A 27,412-nucleotide genomic window follows, 5' to 3' on the forward strand; every position below is an offset into this window, starting at 1 on the left:
GGCCAATGTGAGTGTTTCGGTTTCAGAAGCAGGATTTCTCACTTTTTACGGCGCTTAAATATTGTTTTTGAAATGTAATTAATCTGTTATATTCATCAAACATTAACCAATACGTCGTATTGGTGAATAGAGAGGTTTAATCTTGCAAATAGCCGCATTGTTTGACATTTACTGATGATGTTTTCATGTTCTTAATCATGTTGCAACTTATTTCTGCGAGTTGGTTGAGTTTCATGTTGACATTATAAGCTCGACTTATCGAAGAATAAGGAGGCTTTGTTACTCGCCATTGTGTCTGCGTCCAGTCAAAGGTTAAGTACAAGTTGGCATTTAGGGCCCTACTCTTTTATCTCCAATATTCAATTCACTTAATACTGGGCCCTTAATACTTCACACAGTTGTTCAGGACCATCACACAGTGAGGTCCTTTCTATCTTCCATTAATGTCAATCCCCTAGTGTGGACCTAGACATTTGCTGGTCAAGCTGCAAGAATGTTAGTAAAGGTTGTGAAAGAAACGGAACTTAAAGAAAAGCAACGTTAAATATAGGAGATTATTTAGGTTATAAGTAAAAGAAGTTTGATAACTCTTTGAGTAATTTGTAAGAGGAGTTGTGATAATGTCAAGATGGTCTTGCTAGTGGAATAAGGTAGCCAGAGATGGGGATGGCTATCCAGAGATGGGGATGGCTATTAGGTTATATTAAATGTGTTATTTTTTTACATAAGTCCTAAAAAAGTATTTGGTTCAGGTAACCCGACGCTACTTATAAAATTTGCGACTTCAAAATTTGCAGAAAATATGCAATCCTTGATATAGATATGAACATAATCGGTGATGGTAACCTGCACAATAGATATAAAACTAATTTTAGAAATTCCTACTTTCGTTTCCGATAAACACACAGAAATTGATGACATAGATTAACGTTATGCGCACAGGCAGGTACTTGTTACTATGTGGCAGGTACTTGTTACTATGTAGTTTTGTAGACTGGTCTTTCGTTTCCATTTTTGGCGGTGGTTTTTAGCGATAATTGAATCGTGACACAGTCTGTATAATGATGACAAGCAAAAAGATTTATTACGCATGTTGATTTAAAATCGTTGACGGCTGATGGCGATGATTAATCAGTTCCTCAAAAGAAGCCAAAATGAAATAATCCGTCCGTTAAAACTGTTTCGAAGTGGAATCTAGGGAGTTGAACATTAAATTGACCATCAACACAGATGACAAAAGGAACATTTTCAAAATATTGTGCACAGACCAATACTGGCCTGATCGGACTTCCTCAGTACATACTGTCAGTGTTACATATATGATGATATCGTTTAATGTACAATTACATGATTATTCATTAAAACAATTAAACTATACCTTAAATCATTGTTTTCCATACAATATATATTATTCCTAGCAAACACAAAGATTGGTCTTCAAAAATGCGAGTGAGTGTCTGGTTTTGCGAGTTGAAAATTTAAGCACATGCAAAAATTTGCGAGTATCAAAATAAGTTAAATTCAAGCCCTGAGAGGTTGATCCTTGTTTGGAATGCTTGAGAAGTATAAATAGTTTTTCATGTTAGGTTTGGAGGTTTGATCATTGGAAGGAATATTGAGAATGTATAACATTGATAGGATAGCTTGATGAATTTCCTGTTTTAGATCGAGGAACCTCTTCCTATCTTCAGGTGTCCCTGATTCTGATGTTTTCGGTAGGCTCTATCTCTCTTTCTAGCAAGTCTTTTGAGTTTTTAATTGACCCAGGTAAGATGATTTCTGATGCTAGAGAGTTTGGAAGGAATAATTTTGTTTGAAAGAGAAGTAAGAATGGAATGAAAATTTTCCCATTGTTTTTAACATTGAGAGAAGAGTATTTACTTATTTACTTCTTTCAAGTATTTCCTGTTGGTAACTGCTAGTTCCTGCTTAATCCCATCCCAGGTTGCTTTCTTACAGAGAGATAAAGTCCATGGTTTTTGAGAAAGGGTTCTTACAGAAGTGTTGACTTGAATTTGGACAGTCTTGATCACTTATGCGAGGAAGAATATTGACTCTTTGGACAAGAGTTGGATTTGTTTACAAATTGCCTCATGAATCATGAAAAATCATTGACAACGTGAAAATGTGTGACAAAATTCTTAAGTCATTTTTAAAATCCGATCTTTGGAACCGGCCTGTTATTAATTTTTGGGCAATTGGCAATTTCACACATTTTTCAATCTGTAGATCGACACATGTGTCAATTTAGCTCTTTTTTGGATGTGTTAAATATGCATAAAACAATAAAGTACTCATTATTATTTTTGAATTACCTCTCGAGTATTTTTTTTTTCTCTTTTCTTAATAATTCTGAGCAATGTCGTGTATGAACATAATACATAAGGGAATGCCCTTAAAAACAATAAAAAATATTATAATTTTGAATCATGATGTTCATGATATTGTGGCCTTTTGTCAGCAGGGGCTTCATGCAAAAACTGAAAGCCATCTGTATCTATAACACATTGAAAATGTTCACATGATATGTAATGAAGTGTATAGCTCGGCTTATAATTCTGACTCAATAGTTGTTGAGTTATGCCCGTTGACAAATAATTATTGAGAAGATGGAAGGTGTCAAAAATGTGAAACAAATGTATATCTATTTTCAGGAAGAAAGCAGTCATTGCATGCTGTCTTAATTAAAACAGTACTGGATATATGTACATTATCTAGTCACTGGCAATGGGAGACAGTTCATTCAATGGAAGACCAACCTGGTCTTCTGCACCAGGTCATATACCATACCCACAAATGCCAATAACAAGCAACCCACAGATGGATCCAAGGTTCAACTTCCAGATGAGGCCTGGAGCCATGAATGGGTACCCTGTCATGCCTCCACCGATGTCCACACCCATGAGTGGAAGCTTCCCTATGTGGGACATGGAGGTTCCCAGCCAGATGTTCATGCAGGCCATGAACTTTGATCGGTTGATGGCAGGTCAAAATGCAGCCAATCAGATGGTCAACACAAGCAGAGCTAGCGAGGAAATGCCAGGACAAGGCAATACATGAAACTTTCTTCTGTATTTTTCATTTGTTAAAAGTAATTTCAATCTTTTTCTTCTCTTTCTGTCATAGGTTTTTAAGGGTTAAAATAGTTCTGATTAAGCTAGTAGTAAATTTTAAGTGTTTAATTATTCAAAGACTTTAAAATTGGTTAAAAACAAAATCATTATAATAATTGAAATGTGTTCATTTTCCAGGGGACACAGGTCGAGAAATGATAGAGCAGCAGCAAGCTGCTGAACAGGCACGCTTGTTACAGCGGTTCAAGGAACTGCGGAGCTGGCAACAACAGCAGCAGGAGATACTCATGTCCCAGCAGCACCAGCAGCTTTCTATCCTGAAGAAGGAGCAGGAACGCATGCAGAGTCTAATCACAAATCAGAATCACCCTGGTAAGAACCATGAAGAATGTTATATGGTCATTGTATGTAATGTCCAAAATTATCACACACCATGCGCTGTAAATGGTTGCTTATAAGTGTAAAGAATGCATCTTTGATAACTGTACTGTTGCAGTACGTGCTTTTAAAAAAAAAGTTTGGCTCTCTCAGATATGAAAGAAAAGAATTGTGAAATTTCAACAGTTCGTTATTATAAAAAATTTTTTGGCAATAATGGAATCAAGTCTATGTGTTGTCAAGTCAATTTTATTGAGAATTGTTATTGAATCAGGTGCAGGTAATCATCCCAGTGACATGGCCACACCCCCACGGCGAAATCTGCCACCCGGTACTGACGTCAGACAGCTCATGGGCATGACACAGCAACAACTGTCACAACAGCAACAACTGTCACAACAGCAACAACTGTCACAACAGCAACAACTATCAAAACTGCAACAAGTATGTATGAATTATTGTAACAGATAAATTAATAAGTCACTTATTGATTACTAGAATGTTAACAGATTGTATGCATTGTTATTTGTAATATTAAAGATTTTTTCAGACCATTTCTAAATGTTTTAAAGAAGAAAAAAATATTAAATAGGTACTTTTTCTAGAATATAATGAGATGGAAGGAAATGAAGAAAATGTTCCTATTGCAGTCAAATGGGTCCCTACCAAAGCCAGTGATTTATGTGCAACCAAAAGAGGATGATGACGAGATAAAGACTAACCCGGACCTATTCAGTGACACAAACTCCAACCGTGGCAGCCAGGCAACTGTGGAGGATGGCATGTTCCCGATACCAGACTCTGCCTCTGAGGCCAGTGATATAGGGTTCATCAGGCAGCCAGCGAACCCTGTACAGTACAGACCAAGGTTCAACAAACATGAGCTGGACGTGAGCACTCTTTTATGAGTTGTTGCTAATTTTAATCACGCTATTGTGCTCTTGTTATCACCAGCAATATACTAGAGTATTTTTTAACACTGCTCACACCCATTGTGCCTTCAATACCTATAATATTCTCATCCTTGCGCAGGCACCGAAGAAGATGCACCGGTCGATGTCAGAGCTAGAGGCTGACACAGAGTTCCTCAACCTGTCCTCTCAGTCCCCCACCTTCCTAGACATGCACAACCCCGTACAGTCCAGGTACTTGGCCTGTTACTTGGTTCTTAAGTGCCTAGACATAAATACATGTACATGTATGAATAAGAACATCTTTTAAGTTGAGGTTGTTCATCATGTGTCAGACATATTGGTTTGTGTGTTAGATATATTGGTTTGTTTGTCAGACAGATTGGTTTGTGTGTTAGACAGATTGGTTTGTGTGTGAGAGAGATTGGTTTGTGTGTTAGGTTTGTGTGTCAGACATATTGGTTTGTGTGTTAGAGATATTGGTTTGTGTGTTAGAGAGATTGGTTTGTGTGTTAGAGAGATTGGTTTGTGTGTTAGACATATTGGTTTGTGTGTTAGACATATTGGTTTTTGTGTTAGAGAGATTGGTTTGTGTGTTAGACATATTGGTTTGTGTGTTAGACAGATTGGTTTGTGTGTTAGACAGATTGGTTTGTGTGTTAGAGAGATTGGTTTGTGTGTTAGAGAGATTGGTTTGTGTGTTAGACATATTGGTTTGTGTGTTAGACATATTGGTTTTTGTGTCAGACATATTGGTTTTTGTGTTAGACAGATTGGTTTGTGTGTTAGAGAGATTGGTTTGTGTGTTAGAGATATTGGTTTGTGTGTTAGACAGATTGGTTTGTGTGTTAGACAGATTGGTTTGTGTGTTAGACAGATTGGTTTGTGTGTTAGAGATATTGGTTTGTGTGTTAGGTTTGTGTGTTAGACAGATTGGTTTGTGTGTTAGAGAGATTGGTTTGTGTGTTAGACATATTGGTTTGTGTGTTAGGCATATTGGTTTGTGTGTTAGACATATTGGTTTGTGTGTTAGACATATTGGTTTGTGTGTTAGGTTTGTGTGTAAGACATATTGGTTTGTGTGTTAGACATATTGGTTTGTGTGTTAGGTTTGTGTGTAAGACATATTGGTTTGTGTGTTAGACATATTGGTTTGTGTGTTAGAGATATTGGTTTGTGTGTTAGACATATTGGTTTGTGTGTTAGGTTTGTGTGTAAGACATATTGGTTTGTGTGTTAGACATATTGGTTTGTGTGTTAGAGAGATTGGTTTGTGTGTTAGAGAGATTGGTCTGTGTGTTAGACATATTGGTTTTTGTGTCAGACATATTGGTTTTTGTGTTAGACAGATTGGTTTGTGTGTTAGAGATATTGGTTTGTGTGTTAGGTTTGTGTGTTAGAGAGATTGGTTTGTGTGTTATAGAGATTGGTTTGTGTGTTAGAGATATTGGTTTGTGTGTTAGGTTTGTGTGTTAGACAGATTGGTTTGTGTGTTAGAGAGATTGGTTTGTATTGGTTTGTGTGTTAGAGAGATTGGTTTGTGTGTTAGAGAGATTGGTTTGTGTGTTAGAGATATTGGTTTTTGTGTTAGAGAGATTGGTTTGTGCGTTAGAGAGATTGGTTTGTGTGTTAGACATATTGGTTTGTGTGTTAGAGAGATTGGTCTGTGTGTTAGAGATATTGGTTTGTGTGTTAGAGATATTGGTTTGTGTGTTAGAGAGATTGGTTTGTGTGTTAGGTTTGTGTGTTAGAGAGATTGGTTTGTGTGTTAGAGATATTGGTTTGTGTGTTAGACATATTGGTTTGTGTGTTAGAGAGATTGGTTTGTGTGTTGGGTTTGTGTGTTAGAGAGATTGGTATGTGTGTTAGACATATTTGTTTGTGTGTTAGAGAGATTGGTTTGTGTGTTAGGTTTGTGTGTATGAGAGATTGGATTGTGTGTTAGGTTGGTGTGTTAGAGAGATTGGTTTGTGTGTTAGACATATTGGTTTGTGTGTTAGACATATTGGTCTGTGTGTTTGACATATAGGTTTGTGTGTTAGACATATTGGTTTGTGTGTTAGACATATTGGTTTGTGTGTTAGAGAGATTGGTTTGTGTGTTAGACATATTGGTTTGTGTGTTATAGAGATTGGTTTGTGTGTTAGACATATTGGTTTGTGTGTCAGACATATTGGTTTTTTGTTAGACATATTGGTCTGTGTGTTTGACAGATTGGTTTGTGTGTTAGACATATTGGTTTGTGTGTTAGACATATTGGTTTGTGTGTTATAGAGATTGGTTTGTGTGTTAGACATATTGGTTTGTGTGTCAGACATATTGGTTTTTTGTTAGACATATTGGTTTGTGTGTTAGACATATTGGTTTGTGTGTTAGAGAGATTGGTTTGTGTGTTAGGTTTGTGTGTTAGAGAGATTGGTTTTTTGTTAGACATATTGGTTTGTGTGTTAGACATATTGGTTTGTGTGTTTGACAGATTGGTTTGTGTGTTAGACATATTGGTTTGTGTGTAGACATATTGGTCTGTGTGTTACACAGATTGGTTTGTGTGTTAGAGAGATTGGTTTGTGTGTTAGACATATTGGTCTGTGTGTTTGACAGATTGGTTTGTGTGTTAGAGAGATTGGTTTGTGTGTTTGATCGATTGGTTTGTGTGTTAGACATATTGGTTTGTGTAGGGTTTTATGGGTGCTTCAGAAGAGGAACTGGGTGCTTAGGCTGAAGGGGCAGATTGCATTGCGTTCTTAAGAACAGCAAAAGCAAATCTCTGAAATACCTCTTGTTATATTGTGACTTATTTAGCAGTATGCTGTTTGCCCCACATTCTGTGAACCAAATAACTCTTTATTTCCATAAACATTGACTGGCAGGCAAGGTTCAAGTGTTATTTTCTATGAACTTGTCATTGATCGTCTTCAAATGTTCCCACAGGCCGGCAGGATCTGAGATTGCTGAGGAAGATGAGCACACAGAAGAGGGTGACAGCCAGTCGAGTGATGATGATGACAGTGATGATGACAACAACACCGATGATGATGATGAGAGTGAGGAAGAAGACCAAGAGGACACACAGATTGAGGTGAGTGCTATCTGCAAGTATGCTGTCCACATTTTAATACATCATCATAACAAAATCACTAGCAATGCACTCAGTTACTAGTATAACTTTCTCTACCTTAACCATTTTGTATATACCCATTAACCTAACTTGGGACAATGTTTTTTACCAGCCATTTAATACCATACGCTGTGGATTTATGGCCCTTTGAGTTGTCGGAATTTAAACATGTTGGCCTTTGCTTGTTTGTCTCTTATGACAGGATCATGATTAGCACACCGTTTTTGTATCTGTGTAATATTCTCATTTTGAAGAGTTTGATGTTATGATGTAAAATCCAGTTTAAGTAAGTCATTTGGTTTAATGAAATAAGATACTAAAGCTTGTTTCGACTGAATGTTTAAAAATCTGTATTAAGATAGTGTACAAATATTTTTTTCTTCTGTAGGTGCATGCAGCTGTCAACCCTGATGAGGTTCCCATAAAACCAGGGATCAAGGGCGGCAAAACGTTTGAGGAGCTTCTGGAAGAACAGCTCCGAGCGGAGGAAGAGAGGGTCAGTAATGAGTGTTGGTTCACTTCTTAGAACATAACTGGCTTATATCATTAGAAAGTCAGTAGCAAGTGTCTGTTCACTTAATTACTGTAACTGGTGCATGCAGAGTATCACTTTTACGAACATAACTGGCAGATTCCCCCATGAGACGGCCAGTAACAAGTGTCTGTTCACTTTTTTACTGTAACTGGTGCATGCAATCATGAAGAGTATCACTTCTACTACCATAACTGGCAGATGCCACCATGAGACGGCCAGTAAGAGCATTGATCCACTTCTTAGACCAAAACTGGCACATGCTGCCATCATGACGCCATTAGAGTTAGAGAGTCAGTTACAAGTGTCAGTTCAATTCTCAGACCATAACTGGCCCATGTTGCCATTAGAGGGTCAGTTACAAGTGTCAGTTCAATTCTCAGACCATAACTGGCCCATGTTGCCATTAGAGGGTCAGAAACAAGTGTCAGTTCAATTCTCAGACCATAACTGGCCCATGTTGCCATTAGAGGGTCAGAAACAAGTGTCAGTTCAATTCTCAGACCATAACTGGCCCATGTTGCCATTAGAGGGTCAGTTGCGAGTGTCAGTTTAATTCTCAGACCAAACCTGGCCCATGTTGCCATTAGAGGGTCAGAAACAAGTGTCAGTTCAATTCTCAGACCATAACTGGCCCATGCTGCCATGGGAGGGTCAGAAACAAGTGTCAGTTCAATTCTCAGACCATAACTGGCCCATGCTGCCATGAGATGGTCAGAAACAAGTGTCAGTTCAATTCAAAGATCATAAATAGAGTATGCCAATATGATAGGGTCAGTTACAAGACTTTGTTGGTTCACTTTGTAAACAATAACTGTCGCATGCAATGATTTGCATGTATGAATTTAATATTTGTGACTCAAACATTTAAAATTTGAATGTATGATTAACAAATATTGATCTTAAGTTTCAATCCATTCTCTAGAAGTCATAGAAAAGTATTTCTATGGTGCATGGATGATAACAGTTGGAATATGATAATCAACTTCTTACATTTATCATAGTAACTTTATGTTTAATATTATATGTAAATACTTACATTGTTTTTGTAGCTGAAGCAGTCAGAGATTGCAGCCGACTCCCCAGTACAGAAAAAGAGGACATTCCTAAAGAAGGGACAAGGGATAGCTAGGTATGAACAGAGGCCTAAAAAACGTGCACCCAGGCCAAGGAAACCTGGCGCTAGTTCAACTGCTATGTCCACCAGCACCCATAAAACAACAGAAGCAGCTAACAGTGCTAAGACAGGTAGGAAAATTAAAATTGTGCCTAATACCCTTACACTAGTAAAAAAAAAATTTGAGACAAATTAGAAACAAGGTTGTTTGGAAATATAAAGTTGCTTTCAAAAGTCAGTCAGCACAGCCAGGACTTGAAATAAATGGTTGCTGGAATGCTGTTCCAGTATGCAAAAAAAATAGGACACTGTTTATAATTATACAATACATGTTTCGATACTTATAATTATATAGCTCATTTACAGTTAGTAAGATTGTTGAATAACTTTTACAGGTGGAAAGGTAACGAGCAAGCCTCCAAGTCAAAGTAAATCAACGGCAAGTCAGAAACAAGCTGCTCAGAATGGCAAACAACAGAAGGCAGATTCTTCGAACAAGACACAGGCTGGCAAACAACAGAAACAGGTACATTCTATTTTTATATATTTGATGTCATATATTTCTGTTAGGTATTCAATGTGGAATCATTCATATTTGAGTTTTTCTAGTTAATGGTAAAACACCTTAAATTTCTCAAAGATAGCTACATGTAGTTATATTTTCATGTCTGAGTATAACAGTCTGTGGAATGTAGTTTTATTTGTGACCTGTCATATCCATAGGAGAAGAGGGCTGGTTCAAAAGCCCCGGAGAAGCCTGGTAAGCCCCCGTCTGAGCCGTGTAACCAGGAGATACGACCACACAAGGCAGAATCTATCCCAGACGACGCCTCCTTTGTAGCCGGCATGCACTGGAGGCAGAAGGAATCTGAGGTACTTGCTTTAGTTGATAAACTTTCAGCAAGCTTTTATAGCAGTAGTAACTTTTGACAGGCTTGTAGCCAAAGGATTTAATGAATATAAAAATGTCATGGTTCATTATCAGAGGACTGATTTTCATCTTTAAACACACACTGTAAAGACAACATACTTTCAACAATGATTATACCTAACCAAAGATTGACCATAAAAATAGAAAAAACAGCCTTGAAGACAGAAATTTGGGGAAGATTTGTTATTGTCATTGTAATTCAATTAATATCAGTATGTAAAAAAGGTCATATAGAAAGCAGATTTTGGATCACATGAAAGAGATCTGACATCACTAGTACCTTATCTGTGCTACAGTGTAAATAACTACATTGTTTTATTGGTATCATCTCTGGAGGTTATACATCCTCATTACAGCAAGACCTGGTTGACCTTGATGAGTTTGAGATCTTGGAGCAGTTTGCTGACAACATGTCCTTCTGTAGTAACTCCTCCATTGTCACTCGTGGACTGCGTGGGCTACAGTCAGACCGCATCCTGCCGGGTGTTCAGCCCAAGGTAATTTACTCTCATGAATTTAACATACAGAATTATGTACAGACAGATATTTTTGTTGGGATTAAACTAACATTTGGATACTATGTTAAAGAACTGGTCAAAGTTTCATGACAATCTGTATTGGTTTTACAGCCATTTAATGCAGTATTTCACCTTCAGACATAAACAAATTATTTTTACTTCTGAGTTGGAATATTTATTGTCACCATTGTAAGTATTATCTTATAGGGTATTGTATACTTTGACATCTTTGTAATATTTTGTGTTACCTTGTGTTGCAGGCGCAGGAAGTAGGCCGACCTGTCAGTCCCAGGGCTGCACTGATCAGGAAACTTGAGCAGGAGGCCAGCCAAAAATCCCAGCAGCAAGATAAACAACATCTCGTCCGGCACTCTAACAAGCCTCCCTCTGAAAACACCAAACCACACACAGACAGTGCTAAACACAAACAGGCAAAGAGGAAGGAGGCACCAGGTAGATTCAAGCCTATAATGGAGGAGGGTGGCTCGAAGACAGCTAAAGAGCATGAGAGTGAGAGTGACACTGAAGAAGGTTCTGATAGTGATAGTGTTAAGGATTATAAGGTGCACACATCAAAGTCCAAATCTAGTCATTCCGATATGCTGCACAGTGAGGCAAACAGCAGGTCTGACCACAAGCATAGGTTGGACACAAGTGTTCATGAATATATGGAAAGAAGTAAAAATGATTCAGTGTGTTCAACAGACAAAAAACTTGTCAGAGTGCTAAGCTACACTGCAATGACAGAAACAAGTAGCGCTTCTCAGGCGTCAGGATCGGAACAAGATCTGGATTCAAACAGTGACTCAAGTGAGTCAGATGAAGAGTCAGATGAGGATTATATTGTGGAGGAAACTCCGACCAAAATAGTGACTCGTAAAGTTGCAGGAAGAAATGATTTTATAAATCCTACACAAACTTCAGCAAACACAGACTTCTTAGGCCCTGGTAACAGTGCCTATATTCCAGGTGCAAAATCACCTCTTGTGATCTCAAAAGAAAAGATTGACTCAGGTCCTAAAAACCCTCTCCTTAAGGTTAAGGATGATACAAAGTTTTCTTACCATTCAGACTCAGATTCAGTTGGTAACAAGAAAAACACCAGTTTCAGTGATAGTGATGATACTGAGGAAGAGAAACCAGTCAAGTCAAACAAAGGAGGCTACGGAGAGAAGAAGACACTTCAGTTTGACGATGATGATGAGTGGAGTGACCTCACACCTAAGCATGACAGGTCTGGGAGATCTAGACTGGTTGATGGGGAGAAAGACCATGACAAGACTCTGGTGGAAGAACCTGACAAACCAGTCAAACATACAGGCATGGGCTGATTGTTGTTATTGTTTTTTAAAGAAAATGTCAAATTACTGTCATGGCCTCATTGAGCATAAACTTTAACCATGACTCATAAACCATTCCAGACACACAATATGCATTGGTGTTGTTAGGCCCATAGCTCTGTCTAGTATCTTATTTTGACACAAGAACACTGTCCACCATATCTGCTGATTTGTTTTTCTTCTTCTGTAGAATATATAGGAATCAATGGTTATGACAGTAGGCTAATTTTCTTACAAGTTCACTCTACAGTTACTGTGCCATATGATTACAACTGCTTCAAATTGCCTCATTTCATTGTAAATGAAGACTGTCTTTATAAACAAAATTATAACGTCCATGAATATCAGACTGTACATTTTCATGTTATTTTTGTTTGTCTGGTTTTTGAGATCAAAAATCTTGAGTTAGTGTACATAGCAGTGGTGTCAGCGTCCATATTCAAAACTTTATCCTTCGCCACAACTCCAAAACCACTCAAGATATTCAAATGATACTTCTCTTAAGTATAATGTCATGTCTCACAATTGCAAAGAAGCATGATATAGGAGTATTGATGGTTGTACTTTTTAGAAGACACTCCACCCACCTCCAAGCTGGTAACAAAGTTGTTCCCCCAACTCAAACCACCCCAGGCTAAACAGGAAGAACAGGTAGGTATTATGTGTAATATGAAAATAGAAAGTAAATTAAAACAATAACATTTTAAAGCAGTACTATATAGAATTATTTAATATTATTAATAGATGTTTGCATAGAAAGTCGCTTCCATGAAACTTAAATTGTATGATTGCCTCAAAATTTTGTTATGCTTAAGAGTCAAGTTAATTACATGTTAACAAAAAAAATGTGTTAGACAACAATAAAAAGAGAGGATTTTTTGAGGGATTTGAAACACATACATTAATTTTAACAGTTACCATAGCTTTAACCTACGTTACTCCCAAAACAGACCCTACAGAAAGTGCAGGCAGCCAGCCAGGCCAGCAGTGGTGAGGGGATTCAGTCTAAAGTCCTCCGAGACAAACTCATTGAGCTTGAGAGAGAGATTGAAAAGTTCCGCAACGAAAATGCCCACCTGGCCAAGCTTAGGACAGAGAGAGAAGAGGTTAAAAATTGTTTCAAGACTTACATTCAAAAAAAAGTATCTGAGTAGTTTGCTGACTGACCTTTGTACAATTTCAAGTTGGAAGTTTTAGCCTGTCCAAAAAATATTTGCCTGTTCGAACAAACATGTAATTAAATAGTGTTCAAAAATAGTAAAATAATGAATATAAACTGGTTTTAATGCTTTTCTGATCTATTTAACAATAGCAACACTACATAGCACATGGACATGTCCTGTAGTAGAAATGAACACACTCAGTCACAAAAAATATGACCTTAATTTCTCAAAATTAAGAAATTCATCAATCTAAACAGTAATAAATTGCCATCATGGATGTATTGTATTTACTCAGCTATTCCTGGCAATCAGCATCATGATTGCATATTGGAAATGGCTGACTTGTCAATATTTAGTAAAGTCAACAAATGAGGGATTGACTTACTACCGCTAAGGCAACTAACAAAAAGACTAAAGTTTTTATCCTACATTTTTCTTAAAGATACCTTTTTGCTATTTAGTCGTTTAAAAATATGCCAGTCATTCAAAGAGTGCTGGACCCGTACACATTTTTTAGGACTGGCACATTTCGGGAAGACAAAGTGAGATTCCAGTTTTTAAATTTTAATCTGACAATGAGTGGTATGTACGTTGTATTTGGAAGATTTGTATTAGTTGTTTATATGTGATCATCTACCCCCAGGGTCTGACTAAGCTGAAAAAGGAGATTGGGGAGTTTGAGAGAGAGAAAGCTGCAGAGTTGAGGCGGATTGAGGAGTTCCGTACTGAAGAGATGAAGAAACTCAAGTGAGTAATTCAGAAAATATGTATCTTCTTTCATTCATTTACCTCTTGATACCATCCAATGAAAGGCAATGGCAGTTGATTAAATAATTTATTGGTTTAAATAATGTTATGGTGAATTGTAGTAATTTTGAAGAACAGATTTTTCTTTTCACAAATAGTCAACAAATTCTGTGAACCTGATTTACTTGATCAAGGCTAAAAGAGAAAGATCGTATTTTAGACATGAGCGTAAGATGTTTGACAAGTACCAGAAGGCAGCAAGGGCAGGGCCAGACAAGAAAGAGAGGGAGGAGATAGAAAACCTCCGTATGCAGGTATATTAGCCGGCATAGGACTTAATTGGGGTTGCATGTCTTTGTATGGGGATGGTGACTTCATATTGTCTCCAATTTCTTGTATGTTACTATGGAAAAGTGAAAGTGTGTTTCTCTTGCTGAGAAAAATGTTAATAGTTGTTTAAGCAGTGTAATAGGTAAGACACAATAAAGTTTTTTTACAGTTTGCAAGCATTGTCACTAAGTCAATCATGTCTGTATTTTTTAATGATTTGAATTAATATAATCATTTACACTGCAGCTCACCGAGCTACAGGAGGAGCTAAAGAGGAAGGAGTCCCGGTGGACGTCGACCACGTCCCGACTGCGGGACAAGATGGAGGCCGTGGAGCACGAGAATGAGGAACTGAAGGAGGAGGTGAAACTCCTTGAGAGGAAACGTCTCGAGTGGATGGCCAGAGATGATAAGGTACACATTCAGTAAGCTTTGAATGTGTGTTGAAAAGCAGTTCTTAGGATGGTAGTTGTAACACTGTTAACCTGCCGATATAGTTACACAATGTAACCTTTTTATGCAGATTAGGTTGACCTGGAAGTGACCAATATCAATCAATATTAGCTAGTCTGTTTTTTTTAAGATAAAAGCCACTGTAATGTCATAGCTGCGTTTTGCAAAACCTTTAACCTTGGCCAGAACTGAAATAAAATTCAAGGTATTCAAATGAAATTTTGTACACATGTTGCATGAAACAATACACACTTGTTTAGCAAGGCCCATAACATTGGCTTATTAATTGTAGAGTTATGCCCCATGTTTACCTAAAAATAGATGAGTGTCAGCAGCCCTGTTGTTTATAGTAATTCTATATACAAGTTACCTTGAACAGTTTCTTTCGTTAATCCATAAACATTGAAAATAATTTCCAATAAATTTTCAAGATGTGCAAAATATTGCAATATTTTTACATTTAAAAATGTTCTCATATATATAATATTTTGTAAATGATCACATAACAATGTCTATGGCTTTAAAGAATAAGGGCAAGATGAACAATCTGCGAAGCAGTACTCCTACTGATGAGGGCTTGAAAAACCATGTGGACCACCTCACAAATGGAGGACCTGAATATGGAGGGGGGGAACTCAATGGTATGAAGTATTCAATTAGGACAGTTCTTCCATCCGGCACTGTTTTAGTTTACTTATTATAATGGTATCATATTAATGATTAATTATAACTTGATAAAAGATCTTTACAAAAATTGTGAATGAAAGTGAATACCCAGATGATCTCTAATACTGAACTGACTCATGTGTTTCAGATTTATCAGCACTATCATCAGTGAGGACAGGTGTACAAAAGACCCAACCAGCTCATTCCAAGGCAAATATTCGCTCATCTTTTCCTCCATCCCAAATGTCACACTCCTCTCACACTTCAGGTTACAATTCACACTCATCCTCACACAATTCACACTCATCCTCACACAATTCATACTCTTCTTCATACAGTACTCACCCCTCATCTCACACACATAGTGCTCAATCTACACATGGCCATCAAACTACTCACACAACCACACATGGGAAATTGTCCAATGTGAACCAGTCAACAAAGACCAATACAGCAACAAAAGGCAATCAGTCTAACAAGAAGATTACCCACAATGCAAAACATGGTCATGCTACTCAGGGATTGTCTCAAAATGCAGGAAAAGCAAACAAACCAGCGGGCAAAGTTGGAAATGTGAAGGGAGATCCAAAGAATGTTCTGCGTAATTCTTACGGTGAAGATGTACCGAGGCAGGAACTTGGCCCATCAGCTGCCCCACAAGAGTAAGTACAAGGAGATGAACAAACTATTGATGCAAAGTGCTTTGGTTCTTTATTGTTCTGAAAGAAATAAGTTAAATATTTTCACTCCTTTGAATGATTTGACCCTGAGTATAGTCAATACATGAATGGGAGTTGAAGGGTTATAAAACTATATCATTAGGAGTGTGTTTGTTTTAATATATACCTTTTATGAAGTTAAATGTGTACGGCTATGATTGATTTCTTTGTATAGTTGTTTAATTTACTTATTTACATGTTTCAGAGTAAGCATGTATTCTGAGGGAGACAGTGAGGCTCCTGCACCAGGGCCCTCCAACCTGCACCAGGGAGACAGTCAGGTCGCCAACCGCGGGTCCACCAATATGCCTCGAAAGTTTGCCACCAGACAGTATGGTGTAGACAGGTCTGTCATAGACAAAGGTGACCACAATGAATATGATGAAATACAGCACAGCGATGGCAAGGTACTGGCAAACATTTGACTGTAACTGACTTACAATGACTGTAACTGTGTATAATTATGACATTTCGGGCATTTAGTAGGCAATTGAATCAACAACTCTTTATATAAGAGTCCTTTTTTATTTTTATGAATACTTAAATTAAATTTATCACTTACATTTTAATGGAAATCTCAACAACATTTTTCTGCAGATTGAAAGGACTTATCGTAGCGGAGCTCGAGAAATACTCTTCACCAATGGCACAAAGAAGGAGATATCATCTGACGGAAGGTCCATTATTGTGTCATTCTTCAACGGAGATGTGAAGCAAATCATGCATGACCAGAGGGTGGTATGTAAATAGAAGAAGTATTAAATTTCCATTTCTTTAAGTAAATATTTCAATAATACATATTCATACCTGACATTAGACATGAGCATAAATTTTTTTCAGTACAAGATCAAATATTTGTGAGAAGGAGAAATAGCGCAATCTCTTTCCCAAGATGTGGCAATGTCCTTGTATCACGAATATCCAACTTAATATTCTAAACAAGACTATAAATTGAGTGGCATCTGTTTGGAGTGTAGTCCCAGTAAGAGGGGAAATTTTAGCACATATCACTGGAAACAAGGCACATATTATTCGCCAATTATAAGGGTACTCCTTAACAAGATGAAACTTCTTTGACTCGTAATAGCACAAAGCGTGGCAAGAATTCCAATGATAACACCAGTTGGAAAGAAGACTTGGGCACTGCTTTATTCCAAATTGACTCACTGATCTGAAGTTGTATTCGATTTAGCACTTAACCCATTTAAAGCATACACAAATGAGTTCCTGATGTATTCTTAAAAAAAAAAACAATGAGAAGAATTGTTTTTAAAGATCATTGTCACGAATATACAAACCTTGGTTTATATGTCTGTGTTGTAGTTGTTGATTTATTCAGTGCAATGATTTTGAACTACCGGTAAGCTGTAAATCCCAAAGCAAGGTTACACACTACTGATACAAATGGAACATAAATTTTTCAGCAGCAGATGAGACTATTAAATTATTTATTTTGCAATTATAAATGGGATTTTTCTCAATGGTCACAAGAAAAATGAATTAAACACTTTGTCACGATCTCATCTTAATTGGATTAGGCATGAACTTTTACATATACATAGTTTTTCTGTAATGACAATTACGAGCTAGTCAAATGAAGTTTTCCTATATTAAATGACTACAATTAAGCTATTATACAAATCATATTGAACATGTAAATTTCATGTTTTAGGTTTACTACTATGCTGAGAACAAAACTACACACACAACATACCCTGATGGTTTGGAAATACTGCAATTTCCAAAGTAAGTATTAATGAAAAATGTTTTGGATGATATACTCATTAGATGACTATAATTTATTGCTAGATTTTCATCCTCGCCTGCCATCTCTTTTTTCACCACCCCTTTAAGTTAATTTAATCAAATAAAATTGTTGATCTGGGCTCTGTATTTGCGTTTCAGTCCGGTACTGTCTGTGAACTGCGTTTATTCATACCGTCAGTCTCTATGTAAACATTCCCCTATAGAAGAGCAGAATTGTTACGATGGTGTTCGTCGTTCTACTTATCACCTGTATATCGCCCCTTATGCAATAAGAAAGAGCATGAACAGATATCCAACAATGAAACAGTCATCTAAGAAAATAAAAAATAAAATGTCACCTTCATCCCCTATTTTCCAAAAAATTGGATGAAAATCTAGGATTCAATTTATATTTGGGCTTATTGTTGATAAAGAAGGTACTTCATGTACTAATGATTATGCCCATTAAATAGAATTTATCCATGAAGTTAAAAAACTTGTCTCTCACTTCCAATATGCACAAATTTTTATTCATCCAATTATATATCAGCTACAAATGTAAGTGTTTTTACTTAAACGCTTAACCTGTACCATTTCAGTGAGCAAACAGAGAAGCTGTACCCAGATGGTACCAAGGAGATCACATTCCCTGACCAGACTGTCAAATACATCTTTCCAAATGGCTCTGAGGAGAGTATTTTCCCGGACGGCACAGTGATACGACTGGAGAAGAACGGGAATAAAACTATGGAGTTCCCGAATGGGCAGCGGGAAATACACACACAGGAGTACAAGGTGAGTCTTGTTAGGTAGCTATAGAAATACTCGGGGAATTTTGTTCCTCATGAAATAGAAATTATCAGACCTTCTCTGTGTATTATGACACTTTCGAAAAAATAGGGCATATATAGGTATGCAAATGTCAGCAGTAGGTTGGTCTGCCTCATATGACTAACTTGTCTGCCCAACCATTAAACAATGATTCGACTAAGGACTATGAAACTTCAGTGGTAGATTGCCCTTGACCAGTGGATGACCCCCTATAGTTTTTTGGTCAGTAGGTCAAAGGTCAAGGTTAGGCAGTCTTATAAAAACTTTGTGGGCACAATAAAACAATTTGACCTAGGACTATGAATCTTCGTTTGTATGTTGTACTTGATAATAAGATGACCACTACTGCATTGGGGGACAGTAGATCAAAGGTCAAGGTCACAATAAACATGTTTTGATATTTTGTCCACACAATAACTTGAGAGCTACTTGATCTAGGGCAATGAATATTCAATTGTAGGCTTGTTTGTCCACAACCAATAGATGACTTGATTTGGAAACTTTGTCTACGTAAAATCTTGACTGTGAAATTACTTATTATACCCCACAACTTTGGCTAACGTAGAATAATGCATGTTGTTACGTCATACGTCCATCTGTCAATATGTCCCCTTTTTTAGCTCACCTGAGCATGAAGTGCTCAACGTGAGCTATTGTGATCGCCCTGTGTCCGTCGTCCATCGTCAACAATTTGACTGTTAACACTCTAGAGGTCACAATTTGGGCACTATCTTAATGAAACTTGGTCAGAATGTTACCCTCAATAAAATCTTGGATGAGTTCGATATTGGGTCATCTTGGGTTTAAACTAGGTCACCAGGTCAAATTAAAGGAAAAGCTTGTTAACACTATAGAGGTCACATTTATGACTGTATCTTCAGGAAACTTGGTCAGAATGTTAATATTAATACTCTCTAGGGCAAGTTCGATTCTGGGTCATGTGCGGTCAAAAACTAGGTCACCAGGTCAAATTGAAGGAAAATCTTGTTAACACTCTAGAGGTCTCATTTATAAATGTATCTTCATGAAAGTTGGTCAGATTGTTTATATTTATAATCTTTAAGCCAAGTTTAAATCTGGGTCATGTGCGGTCAAAAACTAGGTCACCAGGTCAAATCATAGGAAAAGCTTGTTAGCACTCTACAGGTCACATTTATGACTGTATCTTCAGGAAACTTAGTCAGAATGTTTATATTAATTAGCTCTATGCCAAGTTCGAATCTGGATCATATGCAGTCAAAAACTAGGTCACCAGGTCAAATTTAAGGAAAAGCTTTTTAACACTCTAGAGGTCACATTTATAAAGGTTTCTTCATGAAAGTTGGTCAGAATGTTTACATTAATTATCTTTAAGTCAAGTTTAAAACTGGGTCATGTGCGGTCAAAAACTAGGTCATAAGGTCAAATCATAGGAAAAGCTTGTTAGCACTCTAGAGGTCACATTTATGACTGTATCATTGGGAATCTTGGTCAGAATGTTTATATTGATTACCTCTTGGCCAAGTTCGATTCTGGGTCATGTGCAGTCAAAAACTAGGTCACCAGGTCAAATTTAAGAAAAAGCTTGTTACCACTTTAGAGGTCACATTTATAACTGTATCTTAATGACACATTTATGACCATATGTTCATGGAACTTGATCAGAATGTTATTGTTGATGATCTTGATTGGATCAGGTGAGCGATTCAGAGCCTTCAGGGCCCTCTTCTTTTAATTTTGGGTAAATGATCAAGGTCATAGCCATTTGCAATTCATTTCTTTTAAAGACAGCTTAATGCAGTGTAGCATATGTTTCTGACAGAGCGGAGCTCAGAGAGTGTGATGTTTAAAAGCAACTCTTGTTTTGTTTAGTTTAATGAAATATCTGGTCTAATTTGGTTTCATTTTAATTTGTACACATGTTGTTGATTAAGTTTGCATTGGCTAATATTAATTTATATTAAACTTGGAGTTTCATAGATGACAGTACCACATGTAAATTAATAATCTGCTTATGAATCTAATAATTGTAACCAGTGGACATAAACTCTGATCTAAAATATCAAATTTCCTAACAAACACTAAATAAACAACACAATCACAAAGTCATAGTTCATAATGTATTTGACAATTCAAACTTTATCGAGTTGCAAACAAATTGACAATAAATAAATCAATCACAAATCAACAAGAAATTTATTTAAGTATAAATTCATCAATCAATGACAAATCAACAAGAAATTATATACTAAATAATACATAAATGTATCCAATCATAAAAATATACCAAACAATTAAACAGTTATGCAATACTACTTGTAATAGGATCATTAATATTATATAAATATACATTGAAGTCATTTATATGAAAATCCTTTGACCAAAACATACTGATTACTATTGTACAATATATATCATAAACAATTCTTATCTATAATAAATGAAATACATATTTTGTCAAGACATATCAATCATTCATACATTTACAAACTGAAATTTTTTAATAATATATTATGAGGCAGAGTGGGCGGGCAAAAATTTCTACAAACTTGCAACCCAAAGAAAAAATGTTCTAATTAATAAACGCGAACTTTTTCTTTATTTATACCCCTAAAACGAACAGCCGATCAATTTAAAGTTCATAAGCAATGACCCTTAAACATCAATACTGCAGAAACTATAAACCAAAAGTGAAAGTAAATTACGCGGTAAATATTTAAAAAAAATTAAGTTAAAGTAATGCCTTTAATAGCAGATTTTAAACTATTCATGTTTGTTGATAAAAGCTCTACAGTACAAAGCCAATGTTCATTTTGCAAAAATGTATTTGTGAAATACATCTTTCCTATAGTCTTTTAGTTTCCTTTCATTTAGTCACCCTTTTCAAACTTTCTAGAGTCGGGAATACCCAGACGGCACAGTTAAGACGGTTTACCCGGACGGGCGCCAGGAGACGCGTTACTCAAATGGGAGATTAAGGGTGAAGGACAAGGATGGCAATATCGTGGTGGACAGGCTGTGCTGAAAACTACTAAAATGGGAATTTCTTTGATATAGTGTCTTAGCTATTCTAAATGGACAGAGATATATTTTGCCTAGTCTTGTCTGTATCTCAGTTAGCTTTCTACAATTGATAATGCTGTTTCCTTAATCCTGAGTTCTGTATTTATTTATAAGCAAATTGATTTACTGGTCAGAGAAATCATTTATTTATATTTGAACAAAAGATTACAGTTAAGTTTGTAAGACTATTTTCATAGTTGAATTGAGAATTTGATTTATGATTATGTTCAACATTTTAAAAAAGCTATTTATCAGTGTTAAGTATTCACTTAATATTAACTTAATCTTATTTGGTTTGTAAAATAAAAAGTGTAATGTACACAAAGTATAGCTCTGGAGGCATTTAAATTGTTTACAGAAACAGTTGAAAGATGACAAGCTTTGTCAGTAAGCAACATCGACATGCCATAGGTACTGATTACCAGTTCTTCACAACAGTGGTCGGGAAGTATCAATCAGTTTAAAAGTTAAACCTAAAATATACTGAGTTACACACTATATTGTTCATTCAATGAACTTTTAGTTCTGAATAAGATTGTACCTTATTTGTAACATTTGTTACTCAAATACAGGATATTTTGATAAAGGGCCCATTACAGTATGCTTTCTCATGAATGATACTTCATGTTTGGTGTCAAGTCAAATGTTTTGTTGAAGGGTTGTATGATTATTTTCGTACTGGTAGCTTGAATGCCAGAAGATTCCAGACTTTTCTTTCCTAAATATTTAAACGTTGCTTGCTACCTTAGTATTAAATCCATGCTTTATTGTTAAAACACTTTGTTTGAACCTGACTGAGCAACGTTAAAAACTGATTTTGATTTATTCATATTTTATTGCATACAAACAAGTTTACATAATACATTAACACATTCTGATGCAAATATTTCAGTTTATATATATATAAGTTAGAAATCAGCCCTCCCTGTTTTGTCAGACTTATATCAACAAAAAGAAATAGCATAAGGATTTATAAATTATCACTATGATATAAACTGCTACCTTTAGAAAATCCTTGTGTAAAAAAGTTGTATTAAAACGGACTGAGTTCAATTGAGATATGGAAAAAGAAAAAAAAGAAAAAGTTTGTCGCCATAACCCCCTTTTTAATTTTCACCGGAAAGACAGCAATAACAACTGTATAGAAGTCATGCTTTTTTACAAGATCATATATTATTTACACGTTTTGTATTTTCTATATCATGAAGCTTATTCAAAATGATTTAAAGGTACATTTGTGTTAAGCGTTTCGATTCAGTGTTAATCGCTTTAGTTACGTTTTGAGGTTGCCTGTTAGGTATTAGTTACATGTCTTAATTCTGATCGAAAGCAGTCGTGCAGAAAAAGACATATATATATTATTCAAATGTTGTTCAATTTCAAAGTGTTCTTCATTTATATAAATTGGAAATTTACAAATATTTAGTCTAGAGAAAATATTTTAAGTACATGAAATATTTAAATGTTTAAACATGTTTTCTGAAACAGAACCGACCCAACAATCCTTTATCATGTGATATCAGGGGTGTGCCAGTATTGGGTGTGTGCCATTCTCATATATTTTGCAAAAGCCTCTTCTCCCTGGAGACATATTGATTGATGTTTGATGTCTTTGCCTGTGCATGCATTTGTATTTCAAATACATTATGGTATATTAAAGACAGTGTTAACATATTCTAATTAGAATGAATTGTCAATGTATTGTTCCTTGCCAGTTTTTGTGCTAATTATTGTTTGTTTAATAATGTAATTGTTAAGGGACTGAAATATTGTACAATATATTTGTTAATTACACATAGAATGCAAGTTAGTAATTTTATTTGTATACAATTTTTCCCAAGGCAGTTCTAGAGTATGACTTATCTGTGATAATATACTGATCGGGAATTTTTAACTTTGTAGAATAAATATGAAATATTTTTGGGTAATTGTTATACCTACTCAAAATCAAATATAACTACAGTGACTACATATACAAACATAATTCGGTCTCAACACACTGGTTGAGAATTTAAGGTGCAATACCCCTTGATTGACTTGTACACTTTTTAATTACCCATGTCCAGATTGACAAAGACCACATGATGAAATTTGACCCTTATGTCCAGATTTGCAAAGCCCACATGATTATACTTGGCCCTCATGTCCAGATTGGCACAGCCAACGTGATGATACTTGACCCTCATGTCCAGATTGGCAAAGCCCACATGATGATACTTGACCCTCATGTCCAGACTGGTAAAGCCCACATGATAAAACTTGACCCTTATTTCCAGATTGACAAAGCCCACATGATGATACTTGACCCTCATGTCCAGATTGACAAAGCCCAGATGATGATACTTGACCCTCATGTCAAGATTGACAAAGCCCACATGATGAAACTTGACCATCATGTCCAGATTGACAAAGCCCACATGATGATACTTGACCATCATGTCCAGATTGACAAAGCCCACATGATGATACTTGACCCTCATGTCAAGATTTACAATACCCAAATAATGATACTTGACCCTATTGTCAAGATTTACATTACCCACATGATGATACTTGACCATCATGTCCAGATTGACAAAGCCAACATGATGATGCTTGACCCTATTGTCAAGATTTACATTACCTACATGATGATACTTGACCATCATGTCCAGATTGACATACCTATATGATGATACTTGACAATCCTGTCCAGATTGACAAAGCCCACATGATGATACTTGACCCTCGTGTCAAGATTTACAATACCCACATGATGATACTTGACCATCATGTCCAGATTGACAAAGCCAACATGATGATGCTTGACCCTATTGTCAAGATTTACATTACCCACATGATGATACTTGACCATCATGTCCCGATTGACAATACCCACATGATGATACTTGACCATCATGTCCCGATTGACAATACCCACATGATGATACTTGATCATCATGTCCAGATTGACAATACCCACATGATGATACTTGACCATCGTGTCCAGATTGACAATACCCACATGATGATACTTGACCATCGTGTCCAGATTGACAAAGCCCAGATGATGATACTTGACCCTCATGTCAAGATTGACAAAGCCCACATGGTGATACTTGATCATCATGTCCAGATTGACAAAGCCCACATGATGATACTTGACCATCATGTCCAGATAGACAAAGCCCACATGGTGATACTTGACCCTCACGTCAAGATTTACAATACCCATATGATGATACTTGACCATCATGTCCAGATTGACAATACCCACATGATGATACTTGACCATCATGTCCAGATTGACAATACCCACATGATGATACTTGACCATCATGTCCAGATTGACAAAGCCCACATGATGATACTTGACCATCATGTCCAGATTGACAAAGCCCACATGATGATACTTGACCATCATGTCCAGATAGACAAAGCCCACATGGTGATACTTGACCCTCATGTCAAGATTTACAATACCCATATGATGATACTTGACCATCATGTCCAGATTGACAAAGCCCACATGATGATACTTGACCATCATGTCCAGATTGACAAAGCCCACATGATGATACTTGACCATCATGTCCAGATAGACAAAGCCCACATGATGATACTTGATCCTCATGTCAAGATTTACAATACCCATATGATGATACTTGACCCTCATGTCCAGATTGACAAACCCATATGATGATACTTGACCATCATGTCAAGATTGACAAAGCCCACATGATGATACTTGACCATCATGTCAAGATTGACAAAGCCCACATGATGATACTTAACCATCATGTCCAGGCTGACAATACCCACATGATGATACTTGACACTCATGTCAAGATTGACATACCCATATGATGATACTTGACCATCATGTCCAGATTGATAAAGCCCACATGATGATACTTGACCCTCATGTCAAGATTTACAATACCCACATGATGATACTTGACCATCATGTCCAGATTGGCAATACCCACATGATGATACTTGACCAACATGTCCGATTGACAAAGCCCACATGATGAAACCTGACCATCATGTCAAGACTGACAAAGCCTACATGATGATACTTGACCATCATGTCAAGAGTTGACTGGTATTTAACTGTAGAGAAAATAAAAGTGCCAAACCCGGCAATTACCTAAACCCCGGGTCGCCGTACCTCGCTTTTTGCCTTTAAGTATTGTAATATTTCAATAAGATGTACTTTTTTCGTAGTAGTCATATTCAGCTATGTTTAAACGTTTATATGCAAATGCAAATTAAGGTATTTTATTGAAGTTAAGTCCATTTTAAACAAGAGAACAAAAGAACGCTACGGTGGTACCGCGCTTTGGGATTTTAGTAATAGTCGACAAATAGTTTACAGATTCGTCAAATCAAGAAAATACAAACACACAAAATAACACTTGGGGTTATAGAATACTATGTATGTATGTAATGTCCAATTTATTGACCGATGTCATTCCAGCACGAATCACACACACACACTGGCTCCACCGCCTCTCCGACCAATACTGCGTTAAAAAAGAAACACAGAGTAAGATTATAGCCTTTCACAATGCCATTATCTTAGCAAATTGTACATAATGGCCACTGCGTCAGGCAGCAAAGAACAACACTCGGTCAATGGGGAAGAAATAAACCCTCACGAAGTTTTTTTAGTTCATATTATCTTACAGAAGTGTTTAGGTCTGGAACTAGGCCAGGTTCGATTATGGATCGGGCCAAAAATACATCGCATGCGATACTTCTTACGATAATATTTGAGTTAATACTCAGTCCTTTTTAAATGAAATTTGGTCATAAGTGTGATGATTGACCATGCTTGACCCAAAACAAGGCCACCAGGTCAAATGTTTGAAAATCTTCTGTGAAAAATGTAATTCATTCGTTTATGCCATTACCTCACTCAATTCCCCGTCTTATGTTTTACCATATACATTTTGTTTTTACAAATTGATTTGTGAATTTCGTGATCACTATTATCATTAATGTGTGAAACACTTTATATGTGGTGTTCGTGCTCCAAAGAACACTTTATATCCACAACATGTATTATTGTGAAGAGTTATTTTACCGTCGTCCAGCGGGTTAAACCTCAGGGTGAGAGTACCGTTGACTTCACACCCGCCACAATGGCCACCGCACCATGCAGATATTTGACGGCCGTCTGCGCTCCGATGGAAGTCTCTCATCGCGGGCATCCAGCCATTCATTTTCCACTTCAGCTGAAATACGACCATTATAAAATCAACGTTGAACCAAACTAGACTTTTTTACTATTTTGTGGGGAGCGACTTGTCAGCTTAAACATGTTAAGAATATATACTATATGATAGAGCTGGCTGTGACTACAAGTATATGGGTAACGTACACTACTAGTACATACAATATTAAATATTAAGACAACAGTAATAGTGTCTATCAACTAAAGCAATAGTATGCCCCTCTTTTAGGAGGTCGCATAAAGAGTTGCTCTTGTCCGTCCGTGCGTGGCTACGTCCGTCTGTGCGAAACATATAATATCGCACATTTCATACATGTACCGTCGATTCTAGTACCCCGGTTATACGACGAGAAGAACTCGGTGGCAAATGTGTGCATATAACTGAGGGTAAATTCACCCGGGGGATGGCAAATTTGTTCCATGTTTGTCGTTGCAGTAAATTAGCACACTGAATATTTTATGTGATATGAAGCAATACTGATTTGAAACAGTGGTATGATAATTGAATTAGAGGACATGTGTATACTTGAAAAAAAAATCCCAATAGAATGTCAATTTAATGGAATTTATTGGCG

At 36.6% G+C, this 27,412-nt stretch overlaps 1 protein-coding gene across 2 annotated transcripts; it reads left to right on the forward strand.

Moving 5' to 3' along the window:
- LOC128232673 (centromere protein J-like) lies at nucleotides 1-23,535 on the forward strand. Of its 2 annotated transcripts, none has more exons than XM_052946369.1 (25): nucleotides 1-74; nucleotides 2,655-3,049; nucleotides 3,252-3,446; nucleotides 3,727-3,896; nucleotides 4,103-4,342; nucleotides 4,485-4,597; nucleotides 7,295-7,442; nucleotides 7,870-7,977; nucleotides 9,066-9,261; nucleotides 9,526-9,656; nucleotides 9,854-10,003; nucleotides 10,418-10,558; nucleotides 10,840-11,899; nucleotides 12,491-12,570; nucleotides 12,870-13,025; nucleotides 13,726-13,829; nucleotides 14,050-14,143; nucleotides 14,406-14,573; nucleotides 15,139-15,253; nucleotides 15,427-15,940; nucleotides 16,203-16,404; nucleotides 16,595-16,735; nucleotides 17,670-17,743; nucleotides 18,343-18,538; nucleotides 21,450-23,535. In XM_052946369.1, exons 2-25 carry the CDS (start codon nucleotides 2,728-2,730, stop codon nucleotides 21,576-21,578), a joined length of 4,947 nt encoding a protein of 1,648 aa, XP_052802329.1. In that variant the 5' UTR covers nucleotides 1-74; nucleotides 2,655-2,727; the 3' UTR covers nucleotides 21,579-23,535. The 2 variants fall into 2 exon arrangements, with proteins under 2 accessions (XP_052802329.1, XP_052802330.1); XM_052946370.1 differs by having other exon boundaries at nucleotides 3,733-3,896.
- The last annotated feature ends 3,877 nt before the right edge of the window (nucleotides 23,536-27,412 follow it).

Source organism: Mya arenaria, chromosome 4 (genome assembly GCF_026914265.1).
Source record: "Mya arenaria isolate MELC-2E11 chromosome 4, ASM2691426v1".
Classification (NCBI taxonomy): Eukaryota; Metazoa; Mollusca; class Bivalvia; order Myida; family Myidae; genus Mya; species Mya arenaria.